Source organism: Cannabis sativa, chromosome X (assembly GCF_029168945.1).
Source record: "Cannabis sativa cultivar Pink pepper isolate KNU-18-1 chromosome X, ASM2916894v1, whole genome shotgun sequence".
Taxonomy (NCBI): Eukaryota; Viridiplantae; Streptophyta; class Magnoliopsida; order Rosales; family Cannabaceae; genus Cannabis; species Cannabis sativa.
The window spans coordinates 22,824,647-22,839,905 of NC_083610.1; the positions used below are offsets into that span (position 1 = coordinate 22,824,647).

At 33.9% G+C, this 15,259-nt stretch overlaps 3 protein-coding genes across 9 annotated transcripts; 2 read left to right on the forward strand and 1 right to left on the reverse strand.

Annotated features, from left to right (window-relative positions):
• Window positions 1-597: 597 nt before the first annotated feature.
• Window positions 598-3,510, forward strand: LOC115702606 (WUSCHEL-related homeobox 8). Of its 2 annotated transcripts, XM_030630024.2 has the most exons (3): window positions 655-1,493; window positions 2,285-2,854; window positions 3,038-3,510. In XM_030630024.2, the coding sequence occupies exons 1-3, from the start codon at window positions 1,268-1,270 to the stop codon at window positions 3,121-3,123; spliced, it is 882 nt and encodes a 293-aa protein (XP_030485884.1). In that variant the 5' UTR covers window positions 655-1,267; the 3' UTR covers window positions 3,124-3,510. The 2 variants fall into 2 exon arrangements, with proteins under 2 accessions (XP_060962631.1, XP_030485884.1); XM_061106648.1 differs by having other exon boundaries at window positions 598-1,493; window positions 2,285-3,510.
• A 2,732-nt stretch (window positions 3,511-6,242) lies between these two features.
• LOC115702604 (uncharacterized) lies at window positions 6,243-8,875 on the forward strand. 4 transcript variants are annotated; one of them, XM_030630021.2, is made up of 6 exons: window positions 6,251-6,520; window positions 6,939-7,056; window positions 7,761-8,050; window positions 8,135-8,189; window positions 8,284-8,422; window positions 8,505-8,875. In XM_030630021.2, exons 3-6 carry the CDS (start codon window positions 7,774-7,776, stop codon window positions 8,613-8,615), a joined length of 582 nt encoding a protein of 193 aa, XP_030485881.2. In that variant the 5' UTR covers window positions 6,251-6,520; window positions 6,939-7,056; window positions 7,761-7,773; the 3' UTR covers window positions 8,616-8,875. The 4 variants fall into 4 exon arrangements, with proteins under 4 accessions (XP_060962637.1, XP_030485881.2, XP_030485882.2 ...); XM_061106654.1 differs by having other exon boundaries at window positions 6,243-7,056; XM_030630022.2 differs by lacking the exon at window positions 6,939-7,056 and having other exon boundaries at window positions 6,257-6,520; window positions 7,670-8,050.
• LOC115702602 (DNA mismatch repair protein MLH3) lies at window positions 8,814-15,202 on the reverse strand. 3 transcript variants are annotated; one of them, XM_061106651.1, is made up of 23 exons: window positions 14,771-15,202; window positions 14,645-14,686; window positions 14,411-14,565; window positions 14,273-14,330; window positions 13,890-13,947; window positions 13,649-13,741; window positions 13,413-13,575; window positions 13,302-13,317; window positions 12,979-13,199; window positions 12,664-12,787; window positions 11,161-12,513; window positions 11,025-11,079; window positions 10,823-10,932; window positions 10,675-10,730; window positions 10,355-10,558; window positions 10,185-10,229; window positions 10,046-10,099; window positions 9,859-9,965; window positions 9,732-9,780; window positions 9,553-9,612; window positions 9,394-9,466; window positions 9,201-9,286; window positions 8,814-9,117 (listed from the first exon to the last, which is right to left on the reverse strand). In XM_061106651.1, exons 1-23 carry the CDS (start codon window positions 14,946-14,948, stop codon window positions 8,944-8,946), a joined length of 3,534 nt encoding a protein of 1,177 aa, XP_060962634.1. In that variant the 5' UTR covers window positions 14,949-15,202; the 3' UTR covers window positions 8,814-8,943. The 3 variants fall into 3 exon arrangements, with proteins under 3 accessions (XP_060962634.1, XP_030485875.2, XP_030485877.2); XM_030630015.2 differs by having other exon boundaries at window positions 14,645-14,692; window positions 14,771-15,198; XM_030630017.2 differs by lacking the exons at window positions 14,411-14,565; window positions 14,645-14,686; window positions 14,771-15,202 and having other exon boundaries at window positions 14,137-14,277.
• Window positions 15,203-15,259: the final 57 nt, after the last annotated feature.

Genomic DNA, 15,259 nt, shown 5'->3' on the forward strand with positions numbered 1-15,259 from the left:
ATAAAATGAAAGAATATAAAATAAAAGGACATTATTGGTTGTTACTGGTCACGGGTTATGTTCCAAAGTTAGTTTTGTAATATGTTAAAACTAGAGATTAAGGGTGACAATTCGCGGGTATATGCTCGACTCAAATATGATCTGTTTAATACTCGTGTTAGAAAATGAAATTTGAGCACGACCTATTTATATACAAATTAATACGATAAGATCCGTGTAACTTATTTATAAGAATATTTTTTTAAATCATGTAATATGTTTATGACTTGTTAAAATATTAAAATTACTGTAAATAAATTATTAACAGGTTAATATCACATTAACATTGTCAATCCGTATACAATCCAAATCTATTTAAGACAAAATCCCAAACCTACCGACTCTTATACAAGTTTCAAATTGTGTTATCGTATTTGATTTGTTTTACCACTTGGCTAACAAGAAGTGGTTAAAACAATTTTCATTTTTATGTTTTGTTTGTTGCATTCTGAGTGAATTGAATGAATGAAAGGAATAGTACTAGTACTAGTAGTAGTAATTGGTGGCAGTGTTGCAGTGGCAGTATTCCGAAAACCCAACTTGAAAAATCAAACCAATGATGTGATAATAAATGTAGGAGGAAATGTTATTATGTTTTTAGAAAGACAAAAAAGAACAAAAGACAAAATCTGACAGAAAAACCGCATTTTTATATATTAATACATCCAAAACTGTCAGAATTCAGAACCACCCAACCAGCACGGTGCTCAACACAAAAACTAAACTAAACTATATTCATTGAGAAGAAGAAGCTGAACAAGGAAACAAAGAGTAATAAATTATTTCTCTTTTATTTTTTGACTCTTTTTATGATAATTTGAATTTAAAGAGTAATAAATATAAAATTAAAAAAAAAAAAAAAGGAAAAAGCTTTTAGCTTTTCAGATCCAAATTTCTAAAAGAGACATATTCTACCTATGAAAATTATTATGTATGGTATGTAAATTAATCAAATTTATGGGGATCCGATCCAATCCCACAATTTATTTTTTAAAAATTAAGAAAATTAAGGTAAGAATTAAGACATATATATATAATTATAGGAAGAATGGTGGGATATGCTAATGTGCGCTGATTAGAATAATACGCCATACGCGGTCGCACAGTCTTTCTATATCTAATTTCACACTTAAGACACTGAGAGAGAAGAGAAGAGAAGAGTCAGTCCCCAAAATCAAATAAAAATACTTTCTTTTTCTCTTTCTTAGTAGAAAAACCAAAGGAAAATATGATGGAAGAGAAAGATGATTTGAATGTGAATCATGTGAATATGAGTAGTAGTAGTGTTGTTAATGGCGGAGTAATTGGAGGAGGAACACCTGCAATTCCTTATGTGAAAGTGATGACCGATGCCCAACTCCAAACCCTTCGGAAGCAGATTGCAGCCTATGCCACCATTTGTGAGCAACTAGTTCAGATGCACAAGAACCACACTTCTCAACTTGACCTTTCAGGTTTTATTTTCAATTTTCATTTCTGGGTTTTGATTTAATACACTTTTTATTATATCAAGTTTAGACCTTTAGCCTTAATTTATTGCTAGCCCCATTTAAGTAGAGACTAGTATACACTTTTATTAATTTTATTATTATCAGTTTCAAGACATTTCTGTTTCAGTGTGTATTTTGTTTAGTCTTAATATAATTTCATGACATTTCTTCTCTTTCAAGCAGGATTTTTCTGGGTTTTGATTTAGCACTTTTTTTTTTATGGAATATGAACCCAAGTTTAGTCCTTTAGTCATAATTTATTGCAGCCCAACGCATTTCAACTATAAATATTCTCTTATTTATTATCATGTGGTTGTACTTGAACTAGTAGAGACTATGTATATACTGTGTGTTTATTAATTTACTGACAGTTTCAGGACATTTCTATTATATCAGATTGGTTCTTCTGTCAGTTTCAGTGTATATTTTGTTCTCTTGATTTATTATGGGATACTGTGAATTAAATGATAAAATATTGAGTCATATATTAAAACATGGGTTATGAGATGGAATCCCCTGATTGTTGTCATGGCTGATTGGTTCATTTCCTATTTGTTGTTCTTGTTAATTTATTGCAGCCAATGCATTTCAACACTAAATATTCATCTTATTTATTATCAAGTGGTTGTCTTTATTAATTTATTGACAGTTTCAAGACATTTCTATTATATATCAGATTGGTTATTCTGTGTGTTTCAGTGTATATTTTGTTCACATGATTCTGATTTATCCTTTGTTGTTGTTGTTTCTTTTAGGAGTTAGGTTGGGGAATGTTTACTGTGATCAATTAATGACTTCTTCTGGGCACAAAATCACTGCCAGACAAAGATGGACTCCAACACCTGTGCAGCTACAAAATCTTGAGCGTATTTTTGATCAAGGCAATGGAACTCCTACCAAGCAAAAGATTAAAGAGATAACCTCTGATCTCAGCCAGTATGGCCAAATTTCCGAAACCAATGTCTACAATTGGTTCCAGAATAGGCGAGCTCGATCCAAAAGGAAGCAACAGAATGCAGCAGCTCCCAATAATAATAACAACAACAATAATAATAATAATAATGCTGAATCAGAATTCGAAACTGATATCGAGTCACCCAAGGACAAGAAGACTAAGCCTGAGGAATTTCACTCCCAACACAATCACCTAATTCCAAGGGCTAATGATGATATTAACTTTCACAACTCTGAGCTGGGTTCTGACCTGCATTTCTTTGATCCACAGTCCAGTAAAGGAGATACCATTTTCACATCGAGTACTGATTTACGGCCTCCTAGAGACTTGAGTCCATTGCCATTTTATGATGGTCTCCTCTCCAATTCAAGTGCGTATATTCATTCTATAAAGCTCTTTCCTTTGTTCTGGTTTTACACAAATTTACACCATTTCATTAATTGTGTCTTCACATCACAAACACTGGACATGTATGCATAATACCATATGGTGCCATGAATGAAACTAATGCAAAAGCATTAAGTAGTGTTTGGTTTGGTGTTTTCTTTTGTAGGAAATGAGCACTTAAATGGAAAGATGGAAATGCCTGGAAGTTATAGTCTTTATGAGCATGCAGAGGACTTCAACATGACAGGGTGATGAGGGTGGTTAGTTCAGTACCTACCGAGACCGATAACGGTGTCAGTGGCAGTGTCAGTGTGTGTGTGTGATGACTTAGATTGTGAATAGAAGAGGCACCAGGCTGTTGGGTGTTATTATCAATCAATGCCATTGGGTATATATTTACTTAGTATAAAGAGTAAAGACTAACTTAGAAGAGTTTATGTTTAATGTTTTTAATTTTTCTTTTTGAGAGAGAAGAGTGAGTTATCATACTCAAATTTAAGGTGGGTGACTTCTAGAAGTGTGCCAATTTCACTTTTGAAAATTTGCCAGACTTTTTTTTTTTGTGTGTGTGTGTAATGTTTTGAGGTTTGAATTGACTGATAATATTTTGTGTTAATAGAGTGGAAATATTATCAATTATTTCCTTGGTTTTTTTTGTTTAGTTTTTGTATGTTCAAGTTGCAAGTTGCAAGGTTGAGCTTTTTAGTTTTGACAGCATTTGTAGTCCTTCCATGGCTATGGGATATCTGCAAATTTTCTTAATATAATCTCATGAAGTGAATGTCTAACTAACTAATCCCTCCTCTTGTTTATATTACTTCTAACTTATTCTTGAAATTCTATATTTTCAGCTGTGAAATCTAAAAAAAACTAAAGCAACCATAATGATAATGATGTTTATACCCAAGAACGAATGTGTTGTTGCATTTAATAAGAGAACGAATTAAATTTTCTTTCATTTATTCTTTAAACATTTACTTTGATTAAATATTATTATTTAATGTAGGGTAAATAATATTTTGAATCTTTTATTTTGTTAAATGATAAAATAGACCCTATATTTTCTAAAATAGTAAAAATAAGATCCTGAGTTTAATTTTCAATAGTTTTATTTTTTAATATAATCAACTTTAAGACAATTTCTAACACGAACAGATACAGAAAATGTAACTAGTTTTGTCATAACATGTTTAGATTAGATTATTAATATGAATTATTTTGACAAAAAAGTTAGTTTAGGGTCCTATTTGTACAATTTTGGAAAATACAGGGTTCATTTTGTCATTTAACAAAACAGAGGGTCCAATTAGTAATTTTTACAAAACAAATGGTCCAAAATAGAATTTAGCCTTTAATGTAAAAACAGTTTTAAATTGATCAATTATGTAATCCTAAAGGATACCTGCTTTCTATATAAAGGAGTGGTCTAAATCAAATAAAATCAAGCGGAAATTTTTGCAACAGTGGACTAAGCAGACCGAGCTCTGATTGAGCCACTATAATTCTCTTGTTTTCTCTTTATTTCTGCTCTTAATTTGTCTATTTAGTAGCCAATAATTTGAGTACTCGCTATTCTAAGTAAGTACTCGCACGACTTTGACTGAGTATTCTCATTTCCTTTGAATACTCATATGATTTTAGTGTTATCTAAATTTTTCTCACAACAAGATTAAAAAAATCATTGTGCAAGAATATCATAATAAGACACTAATAACTTTTTTTTTACTATTAGTTACTAATTTTAGTATATGGTATGTTTTCTTGGAGATTTAGTTATTATTTGGCTCACTTTCCTCATTAATTATTAGTTAACTAAAGTAGCTTTGTTAAGTATGTAATTAACAACTCGTCTTCTTCTGTTCATGCTCTAACATTGCTTTTTTTGCTAAAATACGTAAAAAGTATCCTGATAAACTGATTGTCAGTAAATATTTATGATATATATAGAAATATTTATTTAGGGAGCCACCAAATATAAAATAGTAATAATTTTTTTTACCATTACATACTGATTTTAGTATATGGTATGTGTTCTTGGATATTTAGTTATTATTTGACTCACTTAGTTTATTAATTAGTGATTTACTATACGTAGTTTTGTTAAGCCTGTAAAGAGTATCCTTTTAAACTGATTGTCGGTAAATGTTGCCCTCTTGGTCTTGGAAATTGCTAATCTTATTATTATTAATTACCATGATCACTTTTGGTTTATTTATGTTATGTTAACTTTGATTAAATATTCGTTTTCAATAACATTTGTGATAATTAACATTAAATATATAGAGTATGTGTAATTAATATTATCATAAATAATATTAGAAGAATATTATAATATTAGAATATTTCTATTTTGCTATAACATTAATTACATATTAATATTAATTCAAAAAAATTACATATTAATATTATGTAACTAATTTTTTTTTACTATTAGTAACTAATTTTAGTATATGATATGTATTCTCGGAGATTTGATTATTATTTGTCTCACTTTTCTCATTAATTATTGGTTAACTATAAGTAGCTTTGTGTAACACCCTACTAGTTTAGGCGTGTTATTGGAATTTTAATATTTTTTGTGTTCTCGCGAAGATGGTCACAAGTTTACGGAGATGTTGCTGTTTTGCAAAAATGAGAGACTCAAAAATCTCCGACTTTATGGATATTTGTTATTGTGAAAAACTAGATGGACAGTCAAAACATCATTAGAATCGCCCAACACACTAGGGCTTTTGTCAACCTGGGCCATGGGTACTTACTCTCGAGCTCCCGAGATCTCATTTTTAATACTTTCAAGGCTTCTGAACTTGAGGATGAGGTTTTCTACCCTATTTTTGACCATTCTGGATTCAATGGTCGCATCCGATTTTGAATTTGAGCAATTGAAGGTAGCATCCCAGGATTTAAAGTGAGGGGGCATAATTTTTTTTGTAAGACAGAGGGGACAAAAGTAAACTTAAAAAGGAAAAAAAACAATGCTCTTTATGGGAATTGAACCATTAACATCTACCCTATAAGTAATTTAATTTAACCATTACACTAAAGCTAATATTATAATTATATATATAATTTTTTATTATAAATATATATCGTAACTAACTAAATTGTATTATATTTTTTTCTCGATTTTTTTTTGGAGGGCGACTATCCCGCCTCGCCTACATGTAAGTCTGCCCCAGATCCCAGGTTGATTGTTAACCTAGGCGCTAGGCTATAAACCAGGTCAACCTGGGTGTTGGATCCTTTTTTAAAAGCTCGAATTTATAGTTTTATCCCTAAATTCGCTTGAATCAATGAGTTTATTGAAATTTAAAAATTTTAATAATTAGAGGTTAAACTTAAATATAAAAATACTTTACATATTTCGGAATCCCGATTTGAAAGTTACAATTATTTAGAAAAGTGTGGCCTAAAGACGATAACAAAAAATGTTACTGCGTCGAAGATTGAACACTCTAAATCTAATTGTACCGATATGCAAAATCTTCATTAGCTCGAGCTTAATGCTATTCAGCTTTTGCCTTGCCCTTCTAAATCTTCTTTCTTTTCGCTTTTTGGTAAATTGATCTCCCACCATTTTCACAACAAAGACTTCTCTCTCTCACAGTAAAAGAGATCAATTTCTTCATCTTCTTCTTTGTGGACGAAGGTACTTATTTTTTAATTTTGAATAGCCTTGGTTCATAGTGATTCTCAGCTGGTTTGGTATTAAAAACCAACTTTTTTCAAACATAAATACGAAAACTTGATTGCTGCTTTTGGTTCAAATCCAAATCTTAAACTCAATTATTGTGTTCTGAATTGTATTGCCCCTTTTTCGATTTCTTTAATTATTGTGTACGAAAACAGAACACAATTGGGCTTTTTGTACATTTGATTTGGAAGATGTAGTGCTCATTTCAAACCTAAAAATGCAAACTTGATTGCTGTGTTTTGTTCCTCTCCTCATAAATTTATAATTTTTTTAAATAATTTAATAGATGTTATGTTATGTAATGTAATGTCATGTAAGAAAGAATATGTATTGTTTTGTATTGTACACACATATATAAGATGATCTTGATCAGGAGGAGGAGTCAGGACCTGAATTTTCATCTCCCTCTCCTCTTTCTATATCTCAAAACCTTATTACAGCTTGCCCTATATCTTTTCTCTTCTGGGCTTTGTTTGGACAATAAAGATCAGGTATTTATTTCTCTTACTTACAACTCTCTCTCTCTCTCTCTCTCTCTCTCTCTCTCTCTCTCTCTCTCATACCCAACTCATGCTCTCCACGATTCATTCATTAGGATCTTAATCATCTTACACTGCCTCTGAATCTCAATTCAATTTCTCTAATTATGTTGTTTTGATGATGATGATGGTCTTTCAGCTTTCTGTAAAAGCTCAGCTTTTTTATTAGAATTTGCAATTTGTGTTATTGGGGTCTTCTCTTTGTTTCCAATTTGTGTTGAAAAAACACAATTGGGCTTTGCACTAATTCAAGCTTTAACTGTATGTTTTATTGACAATGGAAGGGATCGAACATGTGGTGTTTGAATATCAGATTAATTATATATAAGAAATGATTGGTTTTGTAATTGGTTTGGATCTTAGAAGATCATGAATGAGTTATTGGGTGTTTTGAGAAAGACTCTTGCTTTGTCGATTCAATTAATTTGCTCTATAAGTACAAAGATTGGATATTGAATCTCAATTAATAAACATTATCTTATAAATCTTCTAATATTAATAATAAGAAGAAAAGGAGCTGGATTTAACACTAATTATGAAATGACTGAAAGGAGCTAAATTACAGGAGCAAAAATGGAGACTAATCTGTGGTGATGTCAATAATTGGAATTCTGATACCAAAACAAACATCTTTCTTCGTAATTGTTGTAATAAAGAATCCCAGAAGCAATGGTTGAGTCTTCAATATCATCCTCCTCATCATCATACACCTACTTGACTGATTGCAAATCCTCATTTCAGATTCACAACATTCTCCCACCTTCATCCAATCCCCTCACTCTTACTCTCAACCATTTTCTTCTTCTTCTTCTTCTTCTTCTTTTCTCCCCATTCATTGCATTCTTTTTCGTCAATCTGAAATTGGGCACTCCAAGTCCAATATTCATTCTTCCATGGAGCTTGCTTCTTCTTCTAAAGTTGTTGCTTGGGAATCCCATCCACAAAGGTCAGTACTTTATACATATTATATGAATTTATTATACTAAAAATGTTTGTCTTTTAACATATGATTACTTTCTGAATGGCTCAGAGTCTGTAATTCTCATGCCTGCTTTTGGAGTTCAGATTGAAACTCACTATACCAGGTAGTTAAGGAATAATGTATGTACTGAAATCAATGTAGTTGAATTCTGTGTCTATTTTAGCTTTATGTAAATACAAATTACAAAATTGTTGCAGAGGAAGAGTGAGTCGTCGGTTTATTGCTGTAGACAAGATTTTGAAGCCAGTTCTGTTGGAATGTGTGACTCCAGCTACATGTTACTGGAACCTCTCTTTGATTGTTCAAGGAGAACAACAACTCATTTCTGTTTTCAAGGTAACCTCAAATTCGTCTTTTGAAGCTCTATCCATCCAATTTGTTTAAATTCAAACTTGTTTTTCCATTTTTGTTTGTCAAGGTATTGAGGCCACCGGCGAAGATGCTTGTTCCCATATGGAAGGCCTTGTGTGCTGTCACAACCGACAATGACAAGGAAGAAGAGAGCTCGAAAGAAAATTGCAGAGGATGAAGCTATGTTTAACCACTAACACACCTTGTGTGTGGTGTTGTTAACCCAACTAAAGACACTTGAGTTGAGATTACACTCTTCATTTTTGTAAAAATCTTTGTAAATACATTTATGGGTACTAAACAAATTTAAACCTTTCATTTACAAGCATTGCAACTCCCTGTCTTTTGATGAGTTTTAAACTGAAGATGTAACATGTAGTAGCATAACTTTCTGAAAAGAGATTTATTAAGTGAAAAAGTACATCATCAAATGTGAAATCCATATTGGTAATCTGCAGTTTTGTATTTTATTTACACTATGATAACAAACTCTCTATTATATTACTCTAACAAGATGCTGACATCAAACGTTGTTCAGCGCGTTCAACATTGAGCTCATGTCGGCGTAAGCCATGCCATAACCCGTTGGAATCATCAGTGTGCAGTGTAGTCTTAGCTATTTGCTTATGCAGTGTCTCCAAGTTCACGAGCGGGGCAGTAGTCGGCCGCCCATGTGCACACTGCACAAATCATAGTAGTTAAGAAGATGTTTTCTCCTCTGTTGCTAATAATAATATAACAATTGTGTCTAAACCTTAAATACCTGAAAACAAAGGGAGGTATGCTTTAGCTCTTCAATGATAAGGGAACACTCCGAATGTAGCAATGCATCCCCAAACATAATTGCACCTTTAAATATTACATCAGTTATTGACCTTAAATATATACACTTGAGAATCTATGAACATATGAGAATTGAAAAAAAAAAAAACATTAAAATTTGATCTTGCATGTACCTCGACATGCTTTGGAATTGAGGACGCGAAGAACAGAGGGTGGTATTGTTGAAGATCCATCGGTATCAGCCAGCTAAAACATTGAAAGAAAAGTTAGCATAGAAAATATATTCAATTGGCCAAAAACAAGTTGATCATTGAGTCAATAAATGTAAGTACCTGTTGGAGAAATTCAGTGAGATCTATATCAGACAAGTTGACTCCTAAGATGCATGGTACCTGTATGTTATTCAATTTAAACAAAGCGTTTTTTAAAATGATCATTTACCAAAGTAGAGCTATACTGAAGAGAAAAGTTAGTTTAATGGACTAGCTAAAAGGAGTAGTGAGTGCTTTACCGCAACGAGCTTAATAACCGTTGGCCGGTTGTGGAGAAGATTCAAATTCCTGCAATAAGAAGTAAATGCTGTGCTGGCCATCTATTTCATACCATATAATTATAAATATTTAAAGATGGGAACATACCTTTTGAAGGATTTTGAATCCTGAGCATGAATGTTACATATCCAACCCCATTCTTTAATTTCTTTGGCATAGCTATGCAGTAACTGATGCCCAATCTCTGGCAGCATCTGAATATTATGACAGAAAGAGTTTCAATTATCAAGTAAAATCATTGCTAAGAGTATCAAATACAGACAGCATACCATACCAATTCTTTCTCTGCATCCAGAAAAGTGATTTCCTTTGCTTCTCCAGACAAGACCTTTGGTAATTCAACTACATTGTGAGAAACACAAGAAAGTGTATCTTTCGAAAAGTTCATAAAACAGAAGGCGTTTCGTTTCTACCTTCTGACGCAACTCCTCTAGTCGGATTCGTTCATCTGCAGCGTGCTGATGAAAAGGACCACTGCTGAGGTCAGAACTTCACATGTTTGTGCATGCATGAATAAACTAATGGTTCTCTAACTTGGCAAGGAAAACAACCGACATAAAGTCGGGATATTTGATAACTGTACCTGATCAACGACAGCAAGAGTTTTCCCAGCCACAATTGGAATGTATTTTTTATCAATCTGTTGGAGAACAATGGCTTCCTTAAGGCTGTTTTTGTTAATAGATTCAGGAACTAAAGAGTCACCAGCAAGGTGCAAGAATCCCGAAGAGATATCGAGAATACTACTCTCGTTCTGGATGTCATGGTGATGCAACTTATTATTGTGCTGCATGTATGTAACAAACACTTTAATCACTGATTAATTATGGAAAACGTTTATTGCATCAAATGATTACATATTTTTTAAAAAAAATGAAAAAAGAGGGAAGGCAAAATAAGTACAGCAGTCTTTGGGCAGCTGTTCCGCCATTTGCTCCCACAATTCAGGGAAACATTATCTGAAAATTCAGATGGAACAGAAAAACACTGTCAACCATAAGTGTCAATGCAGATATCTAACAATTTTAACTATAACAGACAATGGACTTACCTTTAAATGGAGCATCTTGAATGTCGAAACAAACAGACTGTTCAAGCCTTTCCTCACTTCTAATCTCCGTTAAGTCTTCCTTCAGGTCTTGTAGATTCTTCCAATCTAGCCTGAAGTCAAATCAACACCAGCAAGAAAAGAGAAATGACCAGTTGCAATGCTTTACTATTGATGAAAAAAATGAAAATGGCAAATGTAGTACCTGTTGTCTAACAGCGAATCCCCCAAAACTATAGGCTTCCACCGTTCACGACCTTCTGCACATTACAAGTGGTTTACAGTATTAGCTAGCCTTGCATCAGCACCAACTTTGTATACAAAAACTTCAATAAAACTACCTGGATAAGCTGGGTCATTGCCCCCTTTTCCTGTAGAATGGAAGTTTAAGGTCAAGAACTTTCTCTTGCTTCTACAAAATGGCGGAGCTGAGTGGCTTCTTGATCTTCGTTTAGAGAAATGATCATTCCCTTCACTTTCATCATAACTATTTTGATCTCTTTGACTTTTGTACATCTCACTACTCAACTGGTTTTTACCAAGAGATACTTCACTTAACCAGTCTGTCCCATGATTTGATATGTTCACCGACTTAGAGGGAAGTCTTTTGTTTAAATTGTGCCTAGGAAGGAATTCACCCAAGTCCGCATCTGAAAATTCATTGTATGAACAGCTTGCATTCCACTTTTCTTGGCTAGATCTCTTTTCCAGTACATCATTACTATATCTGCAGTCAGTGTAATGATCTACATCCCAAGGTGTGGGCTGGGAAATCGAATCTAAGCTCAAAGAGCACCATTCAGGGTCCAAATTGAGATGATTAGAGCCAATAGTCTCTATCCTTTTAACCGAATCAGACAAGAAACCATCATTATAGTCAGTGGTAGGCTCTTCATAAAGTGGGAATGACCTTAGGGAAGATCTTGAAAAACTACCGATTTCTGCAGTTGGAGAGGACTGAAATCTTGATGTGTTGGCCTCCCGCAAAGGACATGACAAGAAATCAAAATTCTCGTTAGTCTCTGAAACATTAACCCCGCCATAAGGCCAGTTCAACATTTGGTTGATCTTAAAGTTATCACTTTTAAACTTACAAACATCATCTGTACACAAAGTCCTCTCTTGTGGAAGGCACCCTCTGAAGGAGCAACTCTTCAGAAAAGGTCTCTTCCCATCCCTGCTCACTGCCACATCATTGCTGAGTTCTTGATGATCACAACACAATGAACTATCAACAGCTTCACTGCTAAGACCGAGATCAGCTTCAAACGAATCTCTTCCCCACGAAGAACTGAAGTTAACATCTGCACTCACTCTGCATCTCTCTCCAGAAGTATATTCATCTACCAGGCAATAATCATCTGGAGATAAAGAGTGGTTATTAGAAATGAACGGCTGGTGCTCGTAGTTTTTAGATACTTTGAGCTTGCATTGGGCAAGGGGCTGATCCCATGCTTGAAGAGAATTGTCAGTATGAAATGTATCCATCTCATCTTCTTGATCATCGAAGTACTGAGTACATTTTTGTGAGCTTTTATTTGTAATCATATCCTGTTTCCTCTGGGACATGTAGTTGAGCTCTTTGATAGGCATCTTCAGATGAGAAGAAATAGGGTCAAGAGAGTCCTCAGAATTTTGGATTCTGCCCTTCTTATTCCCAGTTGTGGAGTTTCTTGGGAAAACATCATGTAAATCTAGCAACAAAAATAACCGACTTCATAAGAATGTTACATTACCCAGGCTCTTACTTAAATCAAAAGTAACGAGAAGTAAGCATAAAATCTGATAGAAATGGATAAAAGTTATTTTACATCAACAAGTTGGTTGATTTGACAGGTCATTACCTCCTAAAGATATGGTGTTTCCATCTCCGTTCAACAGTAGATCTTCGCCCTTGATATCAGACATATTTTCCTTCCACAAGTCTTGAATGACCTCTTCAAGAAGTGCAAGTACAGGAACCCAATCCTGTGAAAAGAAAAAGGGGCACTCAGATTAGACACCATAGCATCTGCTTATTCCAACTGTTTTCTGTAACTGTACCCACTCCAGGAACTTAATACTTATATTAGAGCAAGTTGGCAATTTGATGTATTGCACGTAAGACAGTATGAGCTCAACTTAAATGAGTACTTCTGACAAAGCAGAGAAGAAATTACCTTGAATTCTACATAGGTTTTTGATGGCTCAAAGTTTAAATCATAAAAGGAGCGAGGGCACCTTATGTTCAAAATGAAAGCAGGGTATATTTGAGCTCTACTTCGTTTTCTGGTTTGGAAATTATTGACAGCTTTTCCTTGATCGAACCAATGATATCTAGTTGCCAACTGATTCACCAATTTATGGATTGGCCCTTTGCACACATACCGTGAATTAATATCTGCAGATGTTAGTGTTAAGGTAAACTATTGAATGAACATTATTCAAAGCACAATACATCCACAATGAAAAATTCAGAGTTAACAGGCATAGAATCGGATACAGATATATTGAAAGACCTGCAAAAGCACATATGAAGCTGTAAGAAACAGGGAGCTAACAAAAGAAAATCCATATATTTAGTATCATAACCACAAAATGTGAATCTTGCTACCTTGATGCTCAAATTATCACAAGGGGAAGATATGTATCCAGAAAGCTTAATTTTTCCGCTACTACTTTTCAATTCATGAAGAGAGGTGGAGATCTCGGTCCCAAAACAAGTGGTCAATAGGGACATGGGAGAAGAAGGTAGTGTGTAGAGAAGTACATCCTCACTGCATACATCATAGATCTTGTAAACAAGAAAAAAGAGTATTTGATCCAACTTCAACTGTGACTAGAAATTACCTTTCTATATCAACAACTTTAAAAGATACATTTGAGTGCACAAGGGAAATTCTCTGTACGCATTTCTTGATCGATTGCAAGACCTTCTTAGGGCTTTCAGTTAATAAACAAACAAAACAACACATAAATGTCCATTCCAATTACTGTTTGTGGAATGAAATTAACACAAAGAGAGCTGGAAGAAACCATCACATGATATAAATCACAACAAAGTAAAGAGAAAACCCAAGTAGCAAGGTACCTTGATTGAATATACTTCCTCCGAATTGGTTGGTTGTAAAATAAATCCCGAACAGAAACTGTAAAAAAAGCCCATTTCAACTTGAGGTAATGAACAATTACCAAGAACTTTACTTGTTCTAAGGAAATTAACATAAAACTACAACATCATAAGCGATTAACCTACAAAGCAACTAGCATTCTTCATCCATCAACCAATGTAAATAGTAGAGTCACTCAAAAACCAATTGATCACAAGTTAAACTTACACAACAACAACGTAAGTATAGCAATTTCCATATACAAGTTCCAACAACAAGTCCATGGGATGGGAGGGCGTTACATCTGGAGACACAAGAATATCTTTATAAGATCATATAACAATATTAGGAATAGGGTCTGCACCTGTCGTTCCCACATCCTTCCTATCATCATATATTCCGAGATACAAACATTTGCTTCCCTGCAACAAATAGAGGAAAGTCAATACAGGCATTTCTGCTTAAACTATATCATTTGTAAGAAAGAAAGAAAAAGACACACCTTCATAACTTTGCGGTATCCATTAGGCCTCCCAGAAGCTTTTGTTACAACTTCTAACAAGGATACATCGGAAATTGAAGCCAATGCTTCCCCTCGAAACCCAAAGCTCTTACATTCATTATCCTTATCAGCTAAATGATCAAACTTCGATGTTGCTGCCCACACATTATTAAAGTAAAGTTACAGTGTATGAATCTTTCAGAATTTGAAAAGAAAAGTAAGCAACTTTATTACCATATCTTTCTCCCAAAAGCACCAAATCATCTCTCGGAATGCCTGATCCTACAAAATGTGCGAAAAGGATTACAAAAAATGCATTTTCTTCCGACAGAGAGAGAAATAAGAGAAACGGGTACTCACCATCATCTACCACTTTGACATAAGAACTCCCAACGCCTACAAAAACTGATACCGTTGAAGCAGCAGCGTCGAGGCTGTTGAAAACGAGCTCTTCGACCACAGTGGCAATGTCAAAAAGAATGATCCCAGAGCGCAGTGAAGTACGAAGAGGTTGGGGCAATGATTGGATGGTGGCCATGGATTTGGCCACCACTTCCACTAGGGTTTTAGGGTTTAGGAGGGAAAAGTTGATAAATTTGGTTGAACTGAGTTAATGGGAGAAAAGGGTGTGTGAGTGAGTGTGTTTAGTTTTCGAAAAATGGAGACTTTATAGTTATTTTAGCACAGAATAAGAAAACAGAGGACAGAAGGGTCGGTTCGTTAGTTTGTTTTTAGTTATTAAAAATTCAGTCTTTACGGAAAAAAAACATATGTAAAATGAAAATTTTGGGTAAGAAATGAAATGGATTGATGAGGAGAATTACAGTTGTGGTTAAAAAATTATTTTAT